This window comes from Oncorhynchus nerka, linkage group LG18 (genome assembly GCF_034236695.1).
Source record: "Oncorhynchus nerka isolate Pitt River linkage group LG18, Oner_Uvic_2.0, whole genome shotgun sequence".
NCBI lineage: Eukaryota > Metazoa > Chordata > Actinopteri > Salmoniformes > Salmonidae > Oncorhynchus > Oncorhynchus nerka.
Genome location: NC_088413.1, coordinates 32,540,750 through 32,555,946, shown reverse-complemented (window position 1 = coordinate 32,555,946; position 15,197 = coordinate 32,540,750). Strand labels below are relative to the sequence as shown.

The 15,197-nt window shown below is 44.2% G+C and overlaps 1 protein-coding gene across 4 annotated transcripts in view; it reads right to left on the bottom strand.

Moving 5' to 3' along the window:
* The window catches only part of LOC115145754 (phospholipid-transporting ATPase ABCA1-like), a 40,666-nt gene that overhangs the window by 19,470 nt on the left and 5,999 nt on the right, over positions 1-15,197 (bottom strand). For all 4 annotated transcript variants that reach the window (XM_029687248.2, XM_029687250.2, XM_029687251.2 and 1 more), the window contains exons 4-11: positions 14,573-14,714; positions 14,196-14,314; positions 8,120-8,241; positions 6,959-7,150; positions 5,249-5,338; positions 1,315-1,561; positions 840-979; positions 513-629 (exon numbers count right to left, since the gene is read on the bottom strand). In XM_029687248.2, coding sequence (XP_029543108.1) covers positions 513-629; positions 840-979; positions 1,315-1,561; positions 5,249-5,338; positions 6,959-7,150; positions 8,120-8,241; positions 14,196-14,314; positions 14,573-14,714 — 1,169 coding nt within the window. The remainder of the gene's footprint in view (positions 1-512; positions 630-839; positions 980-1,314; positions 1,562-5,248; positions 5,339-6,958; positions 7,151-8,119; positions 8,242-14,195; positions 14,315-14,572; positions 14,715-15,197) is intronic.

Genomic DNA, 15,197 nt, shown 5'->3' with positions numbered 1-15,197 from the left:
ATATTTAGTTACGATGATGGAAATCTTGTCAATTAATAATAATAAACCACACAGCAAATGATGTATTGCTTGGACTGTCTGGGGGTTCTTGCACTTCAAATATCCCCCCCCCCCCTTCATAGCTCTGACTTTGCTGGCAGCTACTTTATTGATGTACTGGATAAGAGCGTCTGCTAAATGACTTAAATGTAAATGTAAATGTAAATGTACTTACTATGACTGTGATATGTGGTCGTCCCACCTAGCCATCCCAAGATCAACGCACTAACTAAGTCGCTCTGGGTAAATCTAAAAGATCCTTGCTTTCTTTTAGGCTAATAGGAACCATGATCACATGAGCAGACTCAAACCCTATCAACACTAAACCTATACGCGGAACCTTATTTTCTGTTTTATGTGCTCTTCTACAGAGCCCGATGCTGTTGGTGTCATGACAACAGATCGACTGTAGCTACTGTATACTGTAGGTACAACTGTAAATACTATGAGATCAGATGAGAGTAGAAACTCACCCGAACCAGGTTCATCTCCTCACTGCTCTCCATGAAGGTCCAGATTTTAGGCCTCACCTCCTCCCACATCCCGCCCAGGTCCCTCAGGATACCCAGCTCCTGGAACGTCTTGTTCATCTGGGTGAGGGGTGGGGAGAAAGAGAGAGAGAGATAGGAGAGAAAGAGGGTGAGAGAGAGAGAGAGAGAGAGAGAGAGAGAGAGAGAATGGAGAGAGGGAGATGGTTATAATGGCTGCCTGGCCTCAATGCCGAGTTAGTAGAGAAACATTTATGTGTAGGTTCCTTTTCACGCAGGCTTCTTGGTGTTCCTTCAGTTAGAGTCTCTCACCTCGTGTATGATCCTCTGTGTGGCGGGAGTGTCGGGGGTGTACAGGATCTTTCCCATGAGGAGAGGCTTCAGGGCCCTCCAGATCATCCTGGAGACGGGGCTGGCTTCCAGACTCCTCATCATGCTGTTACAGTACGGAGCTGAGGGGCGGAGGACAGACGGACACAGGTTAGTATCACACCACTGTAGGCAGAGTATCCAGTAGCCTATACACTTTGAAGAGGGTTACGGTAGCTATCTCTGTGATAACACCAGGGAGGAATACACTGGTGTCCAAACATCCTGTATCCTCCCCCCTCCAAAACTGTTAAAAGCTTTACCAAAAATTACAAACTGAAATTGCATCTGATTGAAGTGTGTAGTGTAGAGATTCCTTTTTTTTTTTACTATAAAATGATTAACAAAATTGATCCGCGTTTGATACAAGTAAAAACTATTAATGAATTTTAGAGCAGGAGTTGACCCAAGGACTGACTTGAGGTGTTGTCGTAGGCGGACACGGGTTCGTCGTCACTGCCGTTGCCGCCACGGTTACCGAACAGGGCCTTGTAGTTGTTGTCCTCGTACCAGTTGAGCGACTTGATCTTCAGTCCGCCGCCCTCGGGGTGGCCACAGACGATACGGGACACGGCCTGGTACATGTGGCTGGGGGAGCCCGTGGCGTTGGCCGTCAGGTAAAGGATCTCGTTACGCATCTCCTTCCAACTCTTCATACTGGCCAGCTAGGGGAAGAGGAGAGGAATATGTACATTTAAGAAACTATTGAATCTTCTGAATCATATTATTTAGGATTTTGTCTTGTACCTATTTATTAGAATGTTTACTCTTGTATTTGTGTATTGTGTTCTACTGTGTTTTGTGTATGCATAAATTAAAGTATTTTCATAGTACAGTAATATGTGTCATGTCAACACATGATTACAACATGTGCCAAAGACATGTTGAGACATGTTTACTCCAACACTCTGACATGTTCTAGAACCAATGTACTGTGTGAGTTCAAAGAGTTAATGAAAGCTATTCCAGGTAGGAGTCCTTGGCTGCAACGGGCCCTGGTCAAAGGTAGTGCACTATATATATTTTTTTTTTTTTATTTTACCTTTATTTTACTAGGCAAGTCAGTTAAGAACAAATTCTTATTTTCAATGACGGCCTAGGAACAGTGGGTTAACTGCCTGTTCAGGGGCAGAACGACAGATTTGTACCATGTCAGCTCGGGGATTTGAACTTGCAACCTTTCGGTTACTAGTCCAACGCTCTAACCAATAGGGTGCCATTTGGGAAACAGCCTGGGACAAATATAGCAACTGTTCTTGTCACACACACTCAATTGGCATGGTAGCCTTGAACATGTTGAAAACATGTGGCTTTTGTGGTCTATTGTGCAATCCCCCTCCCATATTTTCAGTAAAGGATTTTTTAAAAACATTTGAAATACTCAAATCCTTATTCTCCTCAAGTCAACACTACTTGTGAGAATTCTGTGTCCGGTAATAAATTCGAATAGCAACGGGATCACTGTGCACTCCAGGTCAAACATGCCGACAATCCACAAACATTTAAGCCTTTAAAAAAAAAAACTTCACAACTTCTATGAGAGTTGAACTTTTTTTTTTATTGCGGACCCATCACACCTTCATGCGTCTCTGGATTCCCGGGTTATACGCACTAACCACACTTCCGGGAGAGCGCCATGGTCCCCTTCTTGATTGAGTATTGAGCTAATCTGGGTCTTTAGGTGTGAAAGTGAGGTTGGGAAAACCAGGCTGACCTGTGTGCTTGAGAGTGAGACAGGCTCTGGGTGCGCGTATCAGTGTTTGCACAATGGAGAGAAAGAGAGAGTAACCTGTCTAATAAAAGGAGCCACAGTGGACTCACTGCCCAAGCGGCTGGTTATCTTAGACGGTGGATGGAGCTAAAACTAACGCACCTATGCATGACAAGGTCTTTTGTCATTTGAGAATGAGAACGGGTAGGTCAGTAGTTATAACTCAGCAGCTTTCTGGAACTATAAATATATGTTGGCTTTATTATCCAACCTCGTTCGATAATATCATGTGACACGTGATTAAATGAAACAGACTGGATATTGTTGCACAGTTCTTGTGGCTTTCTGCCACAAGGAGACGACTTGAGACCCTCCGACACTTAACATATCTTCATTGACGCTGATCCTTTCATTAACAACCCGTTTAGAACGGTGTAATCACTTAGAGCGGTGTAATCGCATAGAACGGTGTAATCGTTTAGAACGGTGTAATCACTTAGAATGGTGTAATCGTTTAGAACGGTGTAATCACTTAGAACGGTGTAATCACTTAGAATGGTGTAATCGTTTAGAACGGTGTAATCACTTAGAGCGGTGTAATCGTTTAGAACGGTGTAATCACTTAGAATGGTGTAATCGTTTAGAACGGTGTAATCGTTTGGAATGGTGTAATCACTTAGAACGGTGTAATCGTTTAGAACGGTGTAATCACTTAGAGCGGTGTAATCACGTAGAACGGTGTAATCGTTAAGAACAGTGTAATCACTTAGAATGGTGTAATAGTTTAGAACGGTGTAATCACTTAGAATGGTGTAATCATTTAGAACGGTGTAATCACTTAGAACAGTGTAATCGTTTAAAACGGTGTAATCGTTTATAACGGTGTAATCACTTAGAACAGTGTAATCGTTTAGAACGGTGTAATCACTTAGAACGGTGTAATCACTTAGAACGGTGTAATCGTTTAGAACGGTGTAATCGTTTAGAACGGTGTAATCGTTTAGAATAACAAAGAAATTCCAGCGAACTATGAGATCCGCTTTCCGCCCTCAGGGTCCGTGGTTGCAGCTGATTCCGGGAGCCGCCTCAGCAAGTCACATGCTTCCTCAGCTCCTTCCAAAAACACACAAAGAAAGACAAAACAGTGCAGCCAGTGGGAGGATATGGGAGGGAGGGAGGATTTCTCTCCTCTCCACCTCAAGTAGAGCTCTCCGTATACCGTGAGAACCTTGACAGAGAAAGGCCTCGCTCTTTCTCTTTCTGTCTGTCCCTGTCTCTCTGCCTCACGGCCGCGGGCCAGACATATAGCATGCAAACAGGCCGAGTCATTTGAGGAAGGCAGTGTTCTTTTGCAACCCCTCGCACCTCCAGCCTGAAGAGAGGTTACTAAAGGTTATGTCTCAGAGCCGAGGCAGCTCACCGCTAGTCCGCAACAAGGCTAATAAGCTTCTCCCCTCTCACACCAGGGAACATAAGCAGCTAACGGCAAAAAGCTGTGGTTGAGGTAAAATAAGGGTGGAAAAAGTGTATTTTTCCGTTTTTGAGACATTCATACCGGTAGCCTCTCTTGTCTTGTAACATTGCTGCTTGTTTGACTTAGTTGAAGGGACATTTCTTTGTCTCTGCCCATGGATTTCCCCTGACATACAGTTCTGCCAGAGAGCGTATGCTAAACACTTCAGTGGGAAAGACCTCTCTTTCCCACAGCTGACGGCTTCCTTACGTTCCGCCAACTCAGCAGTACTGTGGCTGGTGAGAGGGGAGGTGGAAGGGAGAGCGATTGAGAAGAGGGGGCAGGGGGGTAGAGAGTCTCGTGACTAGGTGATCTATTGTTGTTTGTTCCCCTAGCACATCCTGCTAAGTCTCTTAGCGTTCCCCAGCCATGTACTTTTGTGGACATTCCTTTTGTTTTTTTCCTTGAATTTTTTGTTGTTGTACTTTTTTTTTTAAACCTATTTTTCTCCCCAATTTCGTGATACCCAATTGGTAGTTTACAGTCTTGTACCACCGCTGCAACTCCCGTGCGGATTCGGGAGAGGCGAGGTTCAAGAGCCACGCGTCCTCCAAAACACGACCGTGCCAAGCCGCACTGCCTCTTGACACACAGCTCGCTTAACCCAGAAGCCAGCCGCACCAATGTGTCGGAGGAAACGCCGTACAACTGGCGACCGTGTCAGCATGCATGCACCCGGCCTTGTCCTGACCTGGACTGGTACCAACTGGACTGCTGACACTAAACAGTCTATTTGTTGTGAAAGACTACCCTTGTGTACAACATGACAGGGTTACTGCCATTTGAGGCGGCCATTTTGTGAGGGCCAGAGCACCAAGCTAGCTTGTTTATTATTAAGGGGTTGGATTGGTTTTGTTTGCACATTGAGGTCCAACGCTGTGTAGCGGGAGGACCTGTTTTTGTCCGACCACTACTACAACTGATGGCTCTCTTAGTGGTTGTTTTCGGCCGACATTCAAATGATTTCACTGATAAGGCAGTTTGCTTCAAAGGTTGTTTAAGACGATCCAAAACAGATGCATACCCGGAAATGTACATCGAAACATACATGTAAGTTTGTGTGTGGTGTGTGTGTGGTGTGTGTGTATGTGTGTGTGTGTGTGTGTGTGCCTGACAGACAGTACCTACCTCTACAGCCAGCGCTCCCAAGCTCTCCAGCAGACCGTCGGTTGCCGTGGATACCTTCTGGACGACCTCAGGGTCGGACTTCACGTCCTTCTGTTGTGGGGGAGGAGGATGAGGGAGAACGGGGAGAGAGGGGGTAGGGGGGATAAAAGACATGAGAACAAACCCTCTCCAGGGACACTTCAGAGAGGGTTTCCTGTTCAACCTCATCTGTTATTGACTGTCACAAGAGGGCCGCTGAAATGTGAGCTGCTGTACACTCACAGGAACAGGGAGGGAAAACTATTAGTCTTTTTCAGAACAAATAGTCTCGCTTTTACACCCGCTTGAAATTACGGCTGATTCAGCGGTGCGATATTTCAACAACTATTTATGACATTTCTTCCCGTGTCAGTTGACCATTGCGACAGCGTTTTGCATTGGCAGACTGTTCTGTACACTTGGGCACCTTCCAAAAGCTTGTCCCAACAACCGGACTGAGAGTTCTGACTGAGCTAACGAAACTGGGTCAGCTAAAATGGACCACTCTTTTATCTGCATCCAAGTGTGACGGTCATCTGAAGTGTAGAGGGATTCTATTCACTGTATTGTTGAAAATGAACTAACTAACTAACTTTTCTTTGTCTGTCTGTGTGTGTGTGTGTGTGTGTGTGTGTGTGTGTGTGTGTGTGTGTGTGTGTGTGTGTGTGTGTGTGTGTGTGTGTGTGTGTGTGTGTGTGTGTGTCAGTGCCAAAAGTCTATATTCAGACACTTGCCACAACAGGGTTCACAGCCTCCCCAACCCCCATTACAAGAAAGGGACAAGGGACGCATTCATTGTCAATCTAATGTTTTGTGACCGGAACAGGATTTATTCTTCTTATGCGATAAGAACAGAAACCTTGTACAGAAACAGGGATTGGTAAGTCCTGACCCTAAATGGTAATCATGCCAGGGAACATGATGTTCTCTTTATCAGAAGAAAGAAGGTTTGGTGTCAGCAGGCTAAATTATCCCGTCATAAAGTGTGTGTGAAAGTGAGTGCAAAAGGGAATAGCCTATTCAGTTTGTCTGACTGACCAATCATTTAATAATACATTGATTGAACAAATTAAGATTAGCTAGGTCTATAGCATTGTCTTATTAGGCGTACACTGTTAAATCCCCCAGTGTTAAATCCTCCAGTGTTAAAGCCCCCAGTGTTAAAGTGTTCAGTGTTAAAGCCCCCGGTGTTAAAGTGTTCAGTGTTAAAGCCCCCGGTGTTAAAGTGTTCAGTGTTAAAGCCCCCGCTGTTAAAGTGTTCAGTATTAAAGCCCCCGGTGTTAAAGTGTTCAGTGTTAAAGCCCCCGGTGTTAAAGTGTTCAGTGTTAAAGCCCCCGCTGTTAAAGTGTTCAGTGTTAAAGCCCCCGGTGTTAAAGTGTTCAGTGTTAAAGCCCCCGGTGTTAAAGTGTTCAGTGTTAAAGCCCCGGTGTTAAAGTGTTCAGTGTTAAAGCCCCGGTGTTAAAGTGTTCAGTGTTAAAGCCCCGGTGTTAAAGTGTTCAGTATTAAAGCCCCCGGTGTTAAAGTGTTCAGTGTTAAAGCCCCCGGTGTTAAAGTGTTCAGTGTTAAAGCCCCCGGTGTTAAAGTGTTCAGTGTTAAAGCCCCCGGTGTTAAAGTGTTCAGTGTTAAAGCCCCCGGTGTTAAAGTGTTCAGTGTTAAGTTTTAAAAACTGTTAGTATTTTAAGTGTTTCTTACCCGTATGGGTTTCAGGAAGTCCAGGTTGGACAGGAAGTGGTCCTGGGCCTTGTTCAGCCAATCAGGGGAGGCCTTGCAGATGATGTCTTGAGTGAGCCGTGACACATTCTTGTCGGAGATGGTCACAAACTCCTCCAGAGAAGTGGTGTTACACATATCTCTAAGATGGACGCCGAAACCTCCAATCAGGACCTGGTAGATAACATTAAATTATATTTCAGGGATCAAGTTCTTGCAGTTGAGAAACGGAAAAAGAAAATGTGCTGCGAGGATGTCGGGGAGAATTGTGATTTCATGCTTTAACTGTGACAACTTTCACGATGAATGCCTAGTCAGGAATGATTTGGCAAATATGTTTTGAATCATATATCATCACAGGAAAGCTGTTGTCATGTCACTGCTCGTAGTATTACTGCCTCTAGAGGCATTACCAAACTGTTCTAAAATGTTCCTATGACTCAAACAAAGATGTTTGGGGAACGTTATTTCTAACCTATCAGAAACACTTTGGAAACCCAATATTTTTTAAAAATTCTATTCCAGGAAGATATTTGCTTGTGGAATGACCCATAAATAAAATCAAATTTCATTATTCTACATTTCCACATGGCCATAGCTATCGCACAACATGGTCAACAACTAAACATATGAAAAATGTGCACAGTGCAGCTTTTCAGTCATGCATGGGGAGACTGTCTGTGGAAAAGGGCAGAGAGAGGGGGGGGGGGGGCTGATGGGTAATAAAACATCTACAGTGGGGGTGGAATACAGTTAATAGATCCACCGCATGCGTGTGAGCCCCTCTCCGCACATGCTCACTGTGAGGCAGACAGAAGATGGAGGAGAGATGGAGGGCGGAGCAAAAGTCATGTGACTACTGCCCTCCAAATACAGACAGTGATGAATATCTGCTGAAACTGAGCTTAATTCTTTTCCCCCGAGAAAGAGGATGACATGAGCCACAGACTTGGTTCTCATCCCCCTTTCATTACACGGTGTTACGAGTTTAGCCGTCTCGCGGTATTTATAGTTACGGTCGGTCCGATACCAGCAAACCAAGGTCATGGCATGTGTGACTGCCTTTTAAAAAGGTACTCGATGTGGTGACAAACGGAGAGATCGGCCTTCTATTTTCTCTTCACACACAGTCAATATGTTTACCTTCTCTAGGTTGAGGTCAGCCTCGACAATCTGCTGGACGGCGTGATGGGATAGGGAGGCGTTGCGATGCAGGAACGACGATAAGGTCTCCTTATCACGGAGAAAGTCCTTCAGCTTGAAACCTGGTATGGGATGATGGGAATGCACATTCAACAGACTGCCTAGGAACACTGCGCTGCATGATTAGAAACAAATCTATTTAAAAAATGACAGAAATATGTTTTTACGGATAGAATTGTGATTTAGCGTAGAAACTCATTATCTTGAATAGAGAAATTATCGTCTATTATCTGGGGAAACTCCAAATACACAGCGTTACTTGGGTGAAAACTGTAAAGTCCTCAATACTATGGTATAATAGAAATATTATACGAATATACTGGCATGGACAGAATGGAGTGATACAGTGAGGGGGAGACATATCATGGACACAGTCTACCCCGCTTAGGGGGCTATTGTGTTCACTGGGTCAGAACATTCCAGAGAAGTCATCTCCTCTTAAAAAACAGTTGAAGTCAGCTCAGCACTCTACTGCTTTGCACTCCGCAGCTGGGGTTACTCTAGGGCGTTCCACTTTGGCCCAAATACTGGGCGAGAGTACTGAGCTCCTCACTTTTCACTCTGTCCCGTCCCTTCCTTCCCAGCTTGAATTGGAAATATCCTTACTTAAACGTTAGTTAGCACAGTGACAAGAGTAGCTGCCGGATACATGGTAAAGTAGGAGCATTACCCCTTGGGGGGTGGGCTACTAGAAGGGAGTGTTACCCATAACTAGGGCCAAGGAGTTTTTCTTGATCAGAACCCTAACCCTATACTCTTAGAAACAAGTTATACCTAGAACTTTGTCTGTCCCTGTAGGAGAACCATTTTGGGTTCCAGGTAAATCTCAACTGTTTACACGATCTAGACAGGAAACACTTAGCTGCCCCAGAGGCTCCTGGGAGCAGGTCAAGGGGGACGTGGTGTGTGTTGTAGAGACATCCCCAGACCATAGAGACAACCCCAGAGCAAATAACCAGGGAGTGGTAATGAGCTCTAATCATCCTGACTTGAGGAAACAAGAGACTGGACTAACAAGAGCACTGAGTGAGAGTACTGCCGTGAAAGACCAGAGGGATAGCCCCAAAAGGTACCGTCTATCTGCACTTGGGTCCTAACTACTGAGTGAGAGTACAGCCATACAAGAAAGAGGGATAGCCCCAAATGGTATCGTCTATCTGCACTTGGCTTAGGTGGTTAGTATGCTGCGTCTTTGACCTACCAAAACAATAACAAGTAGGCTACAACAATACGAGACAGACTGCCATCCAGGCTTGTCACTACTTGCTCTGGCTTCTGGTGAAAAATACTTTATAGACATGAGGAGACATATGTTTAACATGTTCCCAAACCTCTCTGACTCAACAAACAACCTACAATCAGACAAACAAAATGGCCACCTTTGCCAAGCGTGACAAATGACAGTTGGCTACAGATCATTTCAGGTTGATAGAAGAAGTGGAACAAACGTACTGACTGAGAGGGTCGTGGTCACCTGAGGCCCGAACGACCCGCCCTGTTTCCCATAGGGATCTGATCAAAAGTAGTGCACTATATGGGGACACAGAAGATGATGGTCCTGACTGACTGAGTCTAATAACCTGAGAGAAGGAAGCTGCCTGTGGTGTTATTCAACAGAACAAAAATGTGAAATGAGAGTCGGACTGATTTGGAACTTGACCGACCGACAGGGGGGACAAACAACGTGGGACACTAGGCAAGCCATAACTCTTTGAGAAGGAGAATTGTGCGTGCGTGCGTCCGTGCGTCAGTGGGAAGAGAACCGAGAGGAGTTTAGAGACCTTCGAAAGAACAAACGACCCACCTAGGAAACCTTTCAGTCAGTCAGCCTGGCTGACACATCAACCCATTACATTAAAACTAGTCTGGGTTACAAACCGAAAAGACAAACGCAAGCAGCAGCATATCGATGTCTAGCATATAAAACATACAGCCAAGTGAGAGAAGAGTAAAGTGGATATATTTCATGAATAAGATTAAAGTGCTTCCGTTGTGACACGAGGCACTAATTCTAATTCTAGCGTCAACATGAACTTTCTCCCCTTTGACATAACGGCACTTCACTGTAAGGCTTCATATAGCGGAAGGATTTTTAGAGAGGGTCGATGCAGAGCTGTGATCTGCTCCTAGACTCCTTTTAAACACTGAAGTAACCAATTGTAACACTGGTTGCTTTTAAGTCCTGATATTCAAACTGGTATTTTTAACACGGATACATTTCTCCACGTTTGGCCAGATTGTTCACGTGACTTGTTTTATTTGCATACAACATAATTATGTTGGAATTAGCTATTACACAATAGTGTTTGACACAGTCTTCATGAACTGAATATCTCAGGTAATATCTTAACTAGGCTCTGGAAGGAAGCCTAGGTGAGAAGTTATACTGCAGGAGTAGATTGACGATAAATGCATGTTGGAGGGGGAATGTGAAATACTATTCAGACCAAAGTGGGGTCAGTGTGTTCTGTTTTGAAGCGATTAATCTTTTAGTGGTAGGCCTATGTTAGTCTCTGAACTACTCTTTTCTCAATAAAAAATAGTGATAGTATGGTTACCACAGACAGCTCATTTATGCTCCTTTATGTAATAATGATAATAATAATAATTTACTAGCTCTAAAATGTGTCAGCTTGATGGTGTTAGCGTTAGCCTTGATGTGCCTTGAGGTGTTAGCGTTAGCCTTGATGGTTTAACAGAGGTGTTAGCGTTAGCCTTGATGGTTTAACAGTGGTGTTAGCGTTAGCCTTAATGGTTTAACAGTGGTGTTAGCGTTAGCCTTGATGGTTTAAACACTTCTTTGGGAAGTGGGGGGCAGCATTTTCACTTTTAGATGAATAGCGTGCCCAGAGTAAACTGCCTCCTACTCAGTCCCAGATGCTAATATATGCATTTATTATTAGTATTGGATAGAAAACACTTGGAAGTTTCTAAAACTGTTTGAATGATGTCTGTGAGTATAACAGAACTCATATGGCAGGCAAGCACCTGAGAAAAAATCCAAACCAGAAGTGGGAAATCTGAGGTTTGTCGTTTTTGAACTCAGCCCCTATCGAATACACGGTGGGATATGGGTCATCTTGCACTTCCTAAGGCTTCCACTAGATGTCAACCGTCTTTAGAACGTTGTTTCAGGCTTCTACTGTGAAGGGGGGCCGGATGAGAGCTGTTTGACTAAGGGGGTCTGGCAGCAGCCTCGTTCTCAGTCACGCGCATTTCACATGAGAGGTAGCTCTCGTTCCATTGCTTTTCTACAGACAATGGAATTCTCCGGTTGGAACATTATTGAACATTTATGATGAAAACATCCTATAGATTGGTTCTATACTTAGTTTGACAAGTTTCTACGACCTGTAATATAACTTTTTGAACTTTTCGTCCGACTGGACCTGAACGCGCGTTTGGAATTGTTTACCAAACACCCTAACAAAAGAAGCTATTTGGACATAATTGATGGACTTTATGGAACAAATCAAACATTTATTGTTGAACTGGGATTCCTGGGAGTGCATTCTGATGAAGATCATCAAAGGTAAGTGAATGTTTATAATGCTATTTCTGACTAATGTTGACTGCGCAACATAGCAGATATTTATTTTGGCTGTTTTGGGCTCTGAGCGCCGTACTCAGATTATGCTTTTTCCGCAAAGTTAAAAAATAAATCTGACAGCGGTTGCATTAAGGAGAAGTTTGTCTATATTTCCATGTATAACACATGCATTTTCATCAACATTTATAATGAGTATTTCTGTAAATTCATGTGGCTCTGGATGTTTTGGAACTACTGAATGTAACACGCCAATGTAAAATGAGATTTTTGGATACAAATATGCACTTTATCGAACAAAACATACATGTATTGTGTAACATGATGTCCTATGAGTGTCATCTGATGAAGATCATCAAAGGTTAGTGATTAACTTTATCTATATTTGTGCTTTTTGTGACTCCTCTCTTTGGCTGGAAAAATGGCTGGGTGTTTCTGTGACTTGGTGGTGACCTAACATGATAGTTTGTGGAGCTTTCGCTGTAAAGCATTTTTGAAATCAGACACTGTGGCTGGATTAACGATAATTTTATATTTAAAATGGTGCCTAATACTTGTATGTTTGAGAAATTTGATTTATGAGCTTTCTGTTGATTTGTATTTGGCACCCTGCAATTTCATTGGCTGTTGGCGAGGAACACCGTTCCCAGACAGGTTAACAGTGGTGTTAGCGTTAGCCTTGATGAGGTGCCATGAGGCTCATCCAGCAGCTGATGTTACCTAATTAGGGAATTCAACCAAAATAAGTGAATTAATGGTCAATGTCAGATGTACGCTGAAATATGACATTGGTATAATGTTAATTCAACGTGTTTTGCCCAGTGGGTAGGTAATATGTATGGCAGATATGTACGTAGGGGTGTGGGGACTGGGACACCTCAGGACTCATGCAAGGGAAAGATACTATCATCAACCTGATTTCCTCAAAGACCTTTCCCCCCCTCTTCCTGGGCCAAAGTCATGACAGCCCCATGTATTTTCCACTCTGAAAATGGCAGCTCAGCAAGAGCCAAAAGCTAACATTACAGTATCCATTAAATCTGTGGAGCAGTGTGCAGAAGTTTATTTTCAATGGTATTCAGTTTTTTTCCTGCTGGTAATACGATTACTTATTCACCATCTAAAATGAGATGGACAGTCACGTGAGGGGAGACCAGAGCACATAATGACCCTCAAACAGGATGCAGACACATTCCAAGCCCGGGGTTGGTCCAGTTCAGACACAGAGATAGCAGTCAGAACATTGAAGGGCCAGTTAGTTTAAATCTGTATCCTGTTGTGATGGGTGGGCCCAGGGAGGTCTTCCTGCTACTTAAAAAGAGTTAGAACAGGACAGGGGCACTGCCCCTTGGTTGGCCCAGCAGCAACCTCCCCACCCAAGGACTGGCATGGACTGATTACACCAATGCTATGCCACCCATAGAAATTGAATTACTAGAAGGGACAAAACCTGGTCCCATATTTGTTTTCGCCGTCTAGCCAACTCCCAGCAGATCTGGGACCAGGCTAACAAAGCCCCTCAGACCAGTGAATGGATCACTCATGAATCGTAGAACAATCAATGAATCGTAGAACATTGACTGGAATGAGAACGTCCATTCTAATAACTCTATTTCTATGCTGCCAACCTGCACCCATTGCCCTCCATTACGAGCCAAACGGCCCCATTTGATTAGGAGCTGTATGGTCGCCAGTAATCTGCTTTTCTTCGCATTAGGAATTTGGGGTTTCATGGAGGCCATTAAAATCTAAGCATGCCATTTGCTCTGAACTCTCTGCACCGTACGGCCCCAGGAAAACGAGGACTTCCCCATCAAACAAGTCTCAAGTTCAGTACTATGTGCTTCAAGTCGACAGCGTGTGCCCTACGTCTATAGCTATGAGGCATGCACAGATAGATGATCATACATACCTACTGAAAAGCTAGGCTAATCAAACTCAGATCAGTAAGCGTGCTATGCGTCTATTGCTCAGGGCCTATGTACGCAGGTGGGCACAGGCTTAGGATCAGATTCAGTAACATCACATGCAGAAACAAACATAACATGTGATGTCATACAGTATATAAACAATACGTACAAATATATAAATCAGCGTAAATTTATGGACAGTGCATCAACGAAAAGGTTATCCATGCACATCCCACTGGGCACAGATGGAAGTTCAACACCTAGTTTTCATTTACATTTGGTTGAGTTGTCAACTAACGTGAATTCAACATGAAATCAACAAGAAAAATGTCACCATGTCGTTGAATTTAAGTTCAAAGTTGAGTGAAAAAAGACAAAATTCCCGTACGTTGATGACTTTTTGCAAATCCAATCAGTTTTCCACGTTGATTCAACATCCTCACTTTGCATTTCTTTGTTGAAATGACATGGAAACAACGTTGATTCAACCAGTTGGTTGCCCAGTGGGATGCATCTTTAAGTCTGTAGCTCAGGGTCTATGTACTGTGATCTGTCCTACCTGCCGTGTTGCTCTGTAGTTTCCCCAGAGCCCGCACCAGAACTTTGTAGCCCTCGAAGCTCTTGTCATTCTGGCTGTAGAGGAGGATCTTCTTGGCATCGATGAACAGACGGGAGATTCTGTGTTTCATAGAGAGACGATTAGACGACGTGAGGAACAACGGTGGTAAAACACACATGCTGATCCTCTGGGGTTGAGGGTCTGAAAGGAGGAACAATGCTCCTTGTGGCACGGTCCATTATTTCAAATATTTTAATGTCTTAGCTTACATTGTTTACTTGGTTGTTTGTCACAGACATGACTAATCAAATCATTCTATCAAATCGGTCAATGTTACATTTTTTTTTTAAAGGGTCAGTTCTCTGGGATGAACTCACATAGAATCGTTGAAGTTGCCCACCAGCCCTGGGCTCTCTCCTGGTGTGGGGTGGCGGAAGCAGGGGTTGTTGGCGTTACAGATGATCCCTTGTACCCAGGGCAAGGTGCCCGCCGAGGGCATGGCCTTGTTGGGGAAATGGCCTGGAGGGGGACAAATAAGGAAGGTTCAATGATCGACACCACTCTACGTCACAATATCTCCCTATGTAGCTGCCCAGATGGCCACTGAAGTCAAATGATTATGTTGGGTAAACGGGGTACTTTAGTCAGTCCCCCAACATTTCACAATAGCAGAGCAAGGAGGACTGAGTGAAACTCCATTTCAGCTTGGCTCAATTCAGAAGATCGAAAAGAACAGCCAGGCGGACATCTTGGTTTAGCAAGAGTACAGTACAACGGGGGACCTCGCGTGGGCACGGATTCCTCGTGTACTCTTGAGGAACTGTGTTGTCTAACAGTGAGGCCAAGGCTGCGTCCCAAACGGCACCTTATTCCGCAAGTGCTCAAAGTACTGCACTATTTTGGGAAACAGGGTGCCATCTGGGACGGAGACCAAGAGAGATGGGGGGGGGGTTATTTGGTGAATAATTGCCTCAGTGAACTACATGACTCATGTGACCGTTG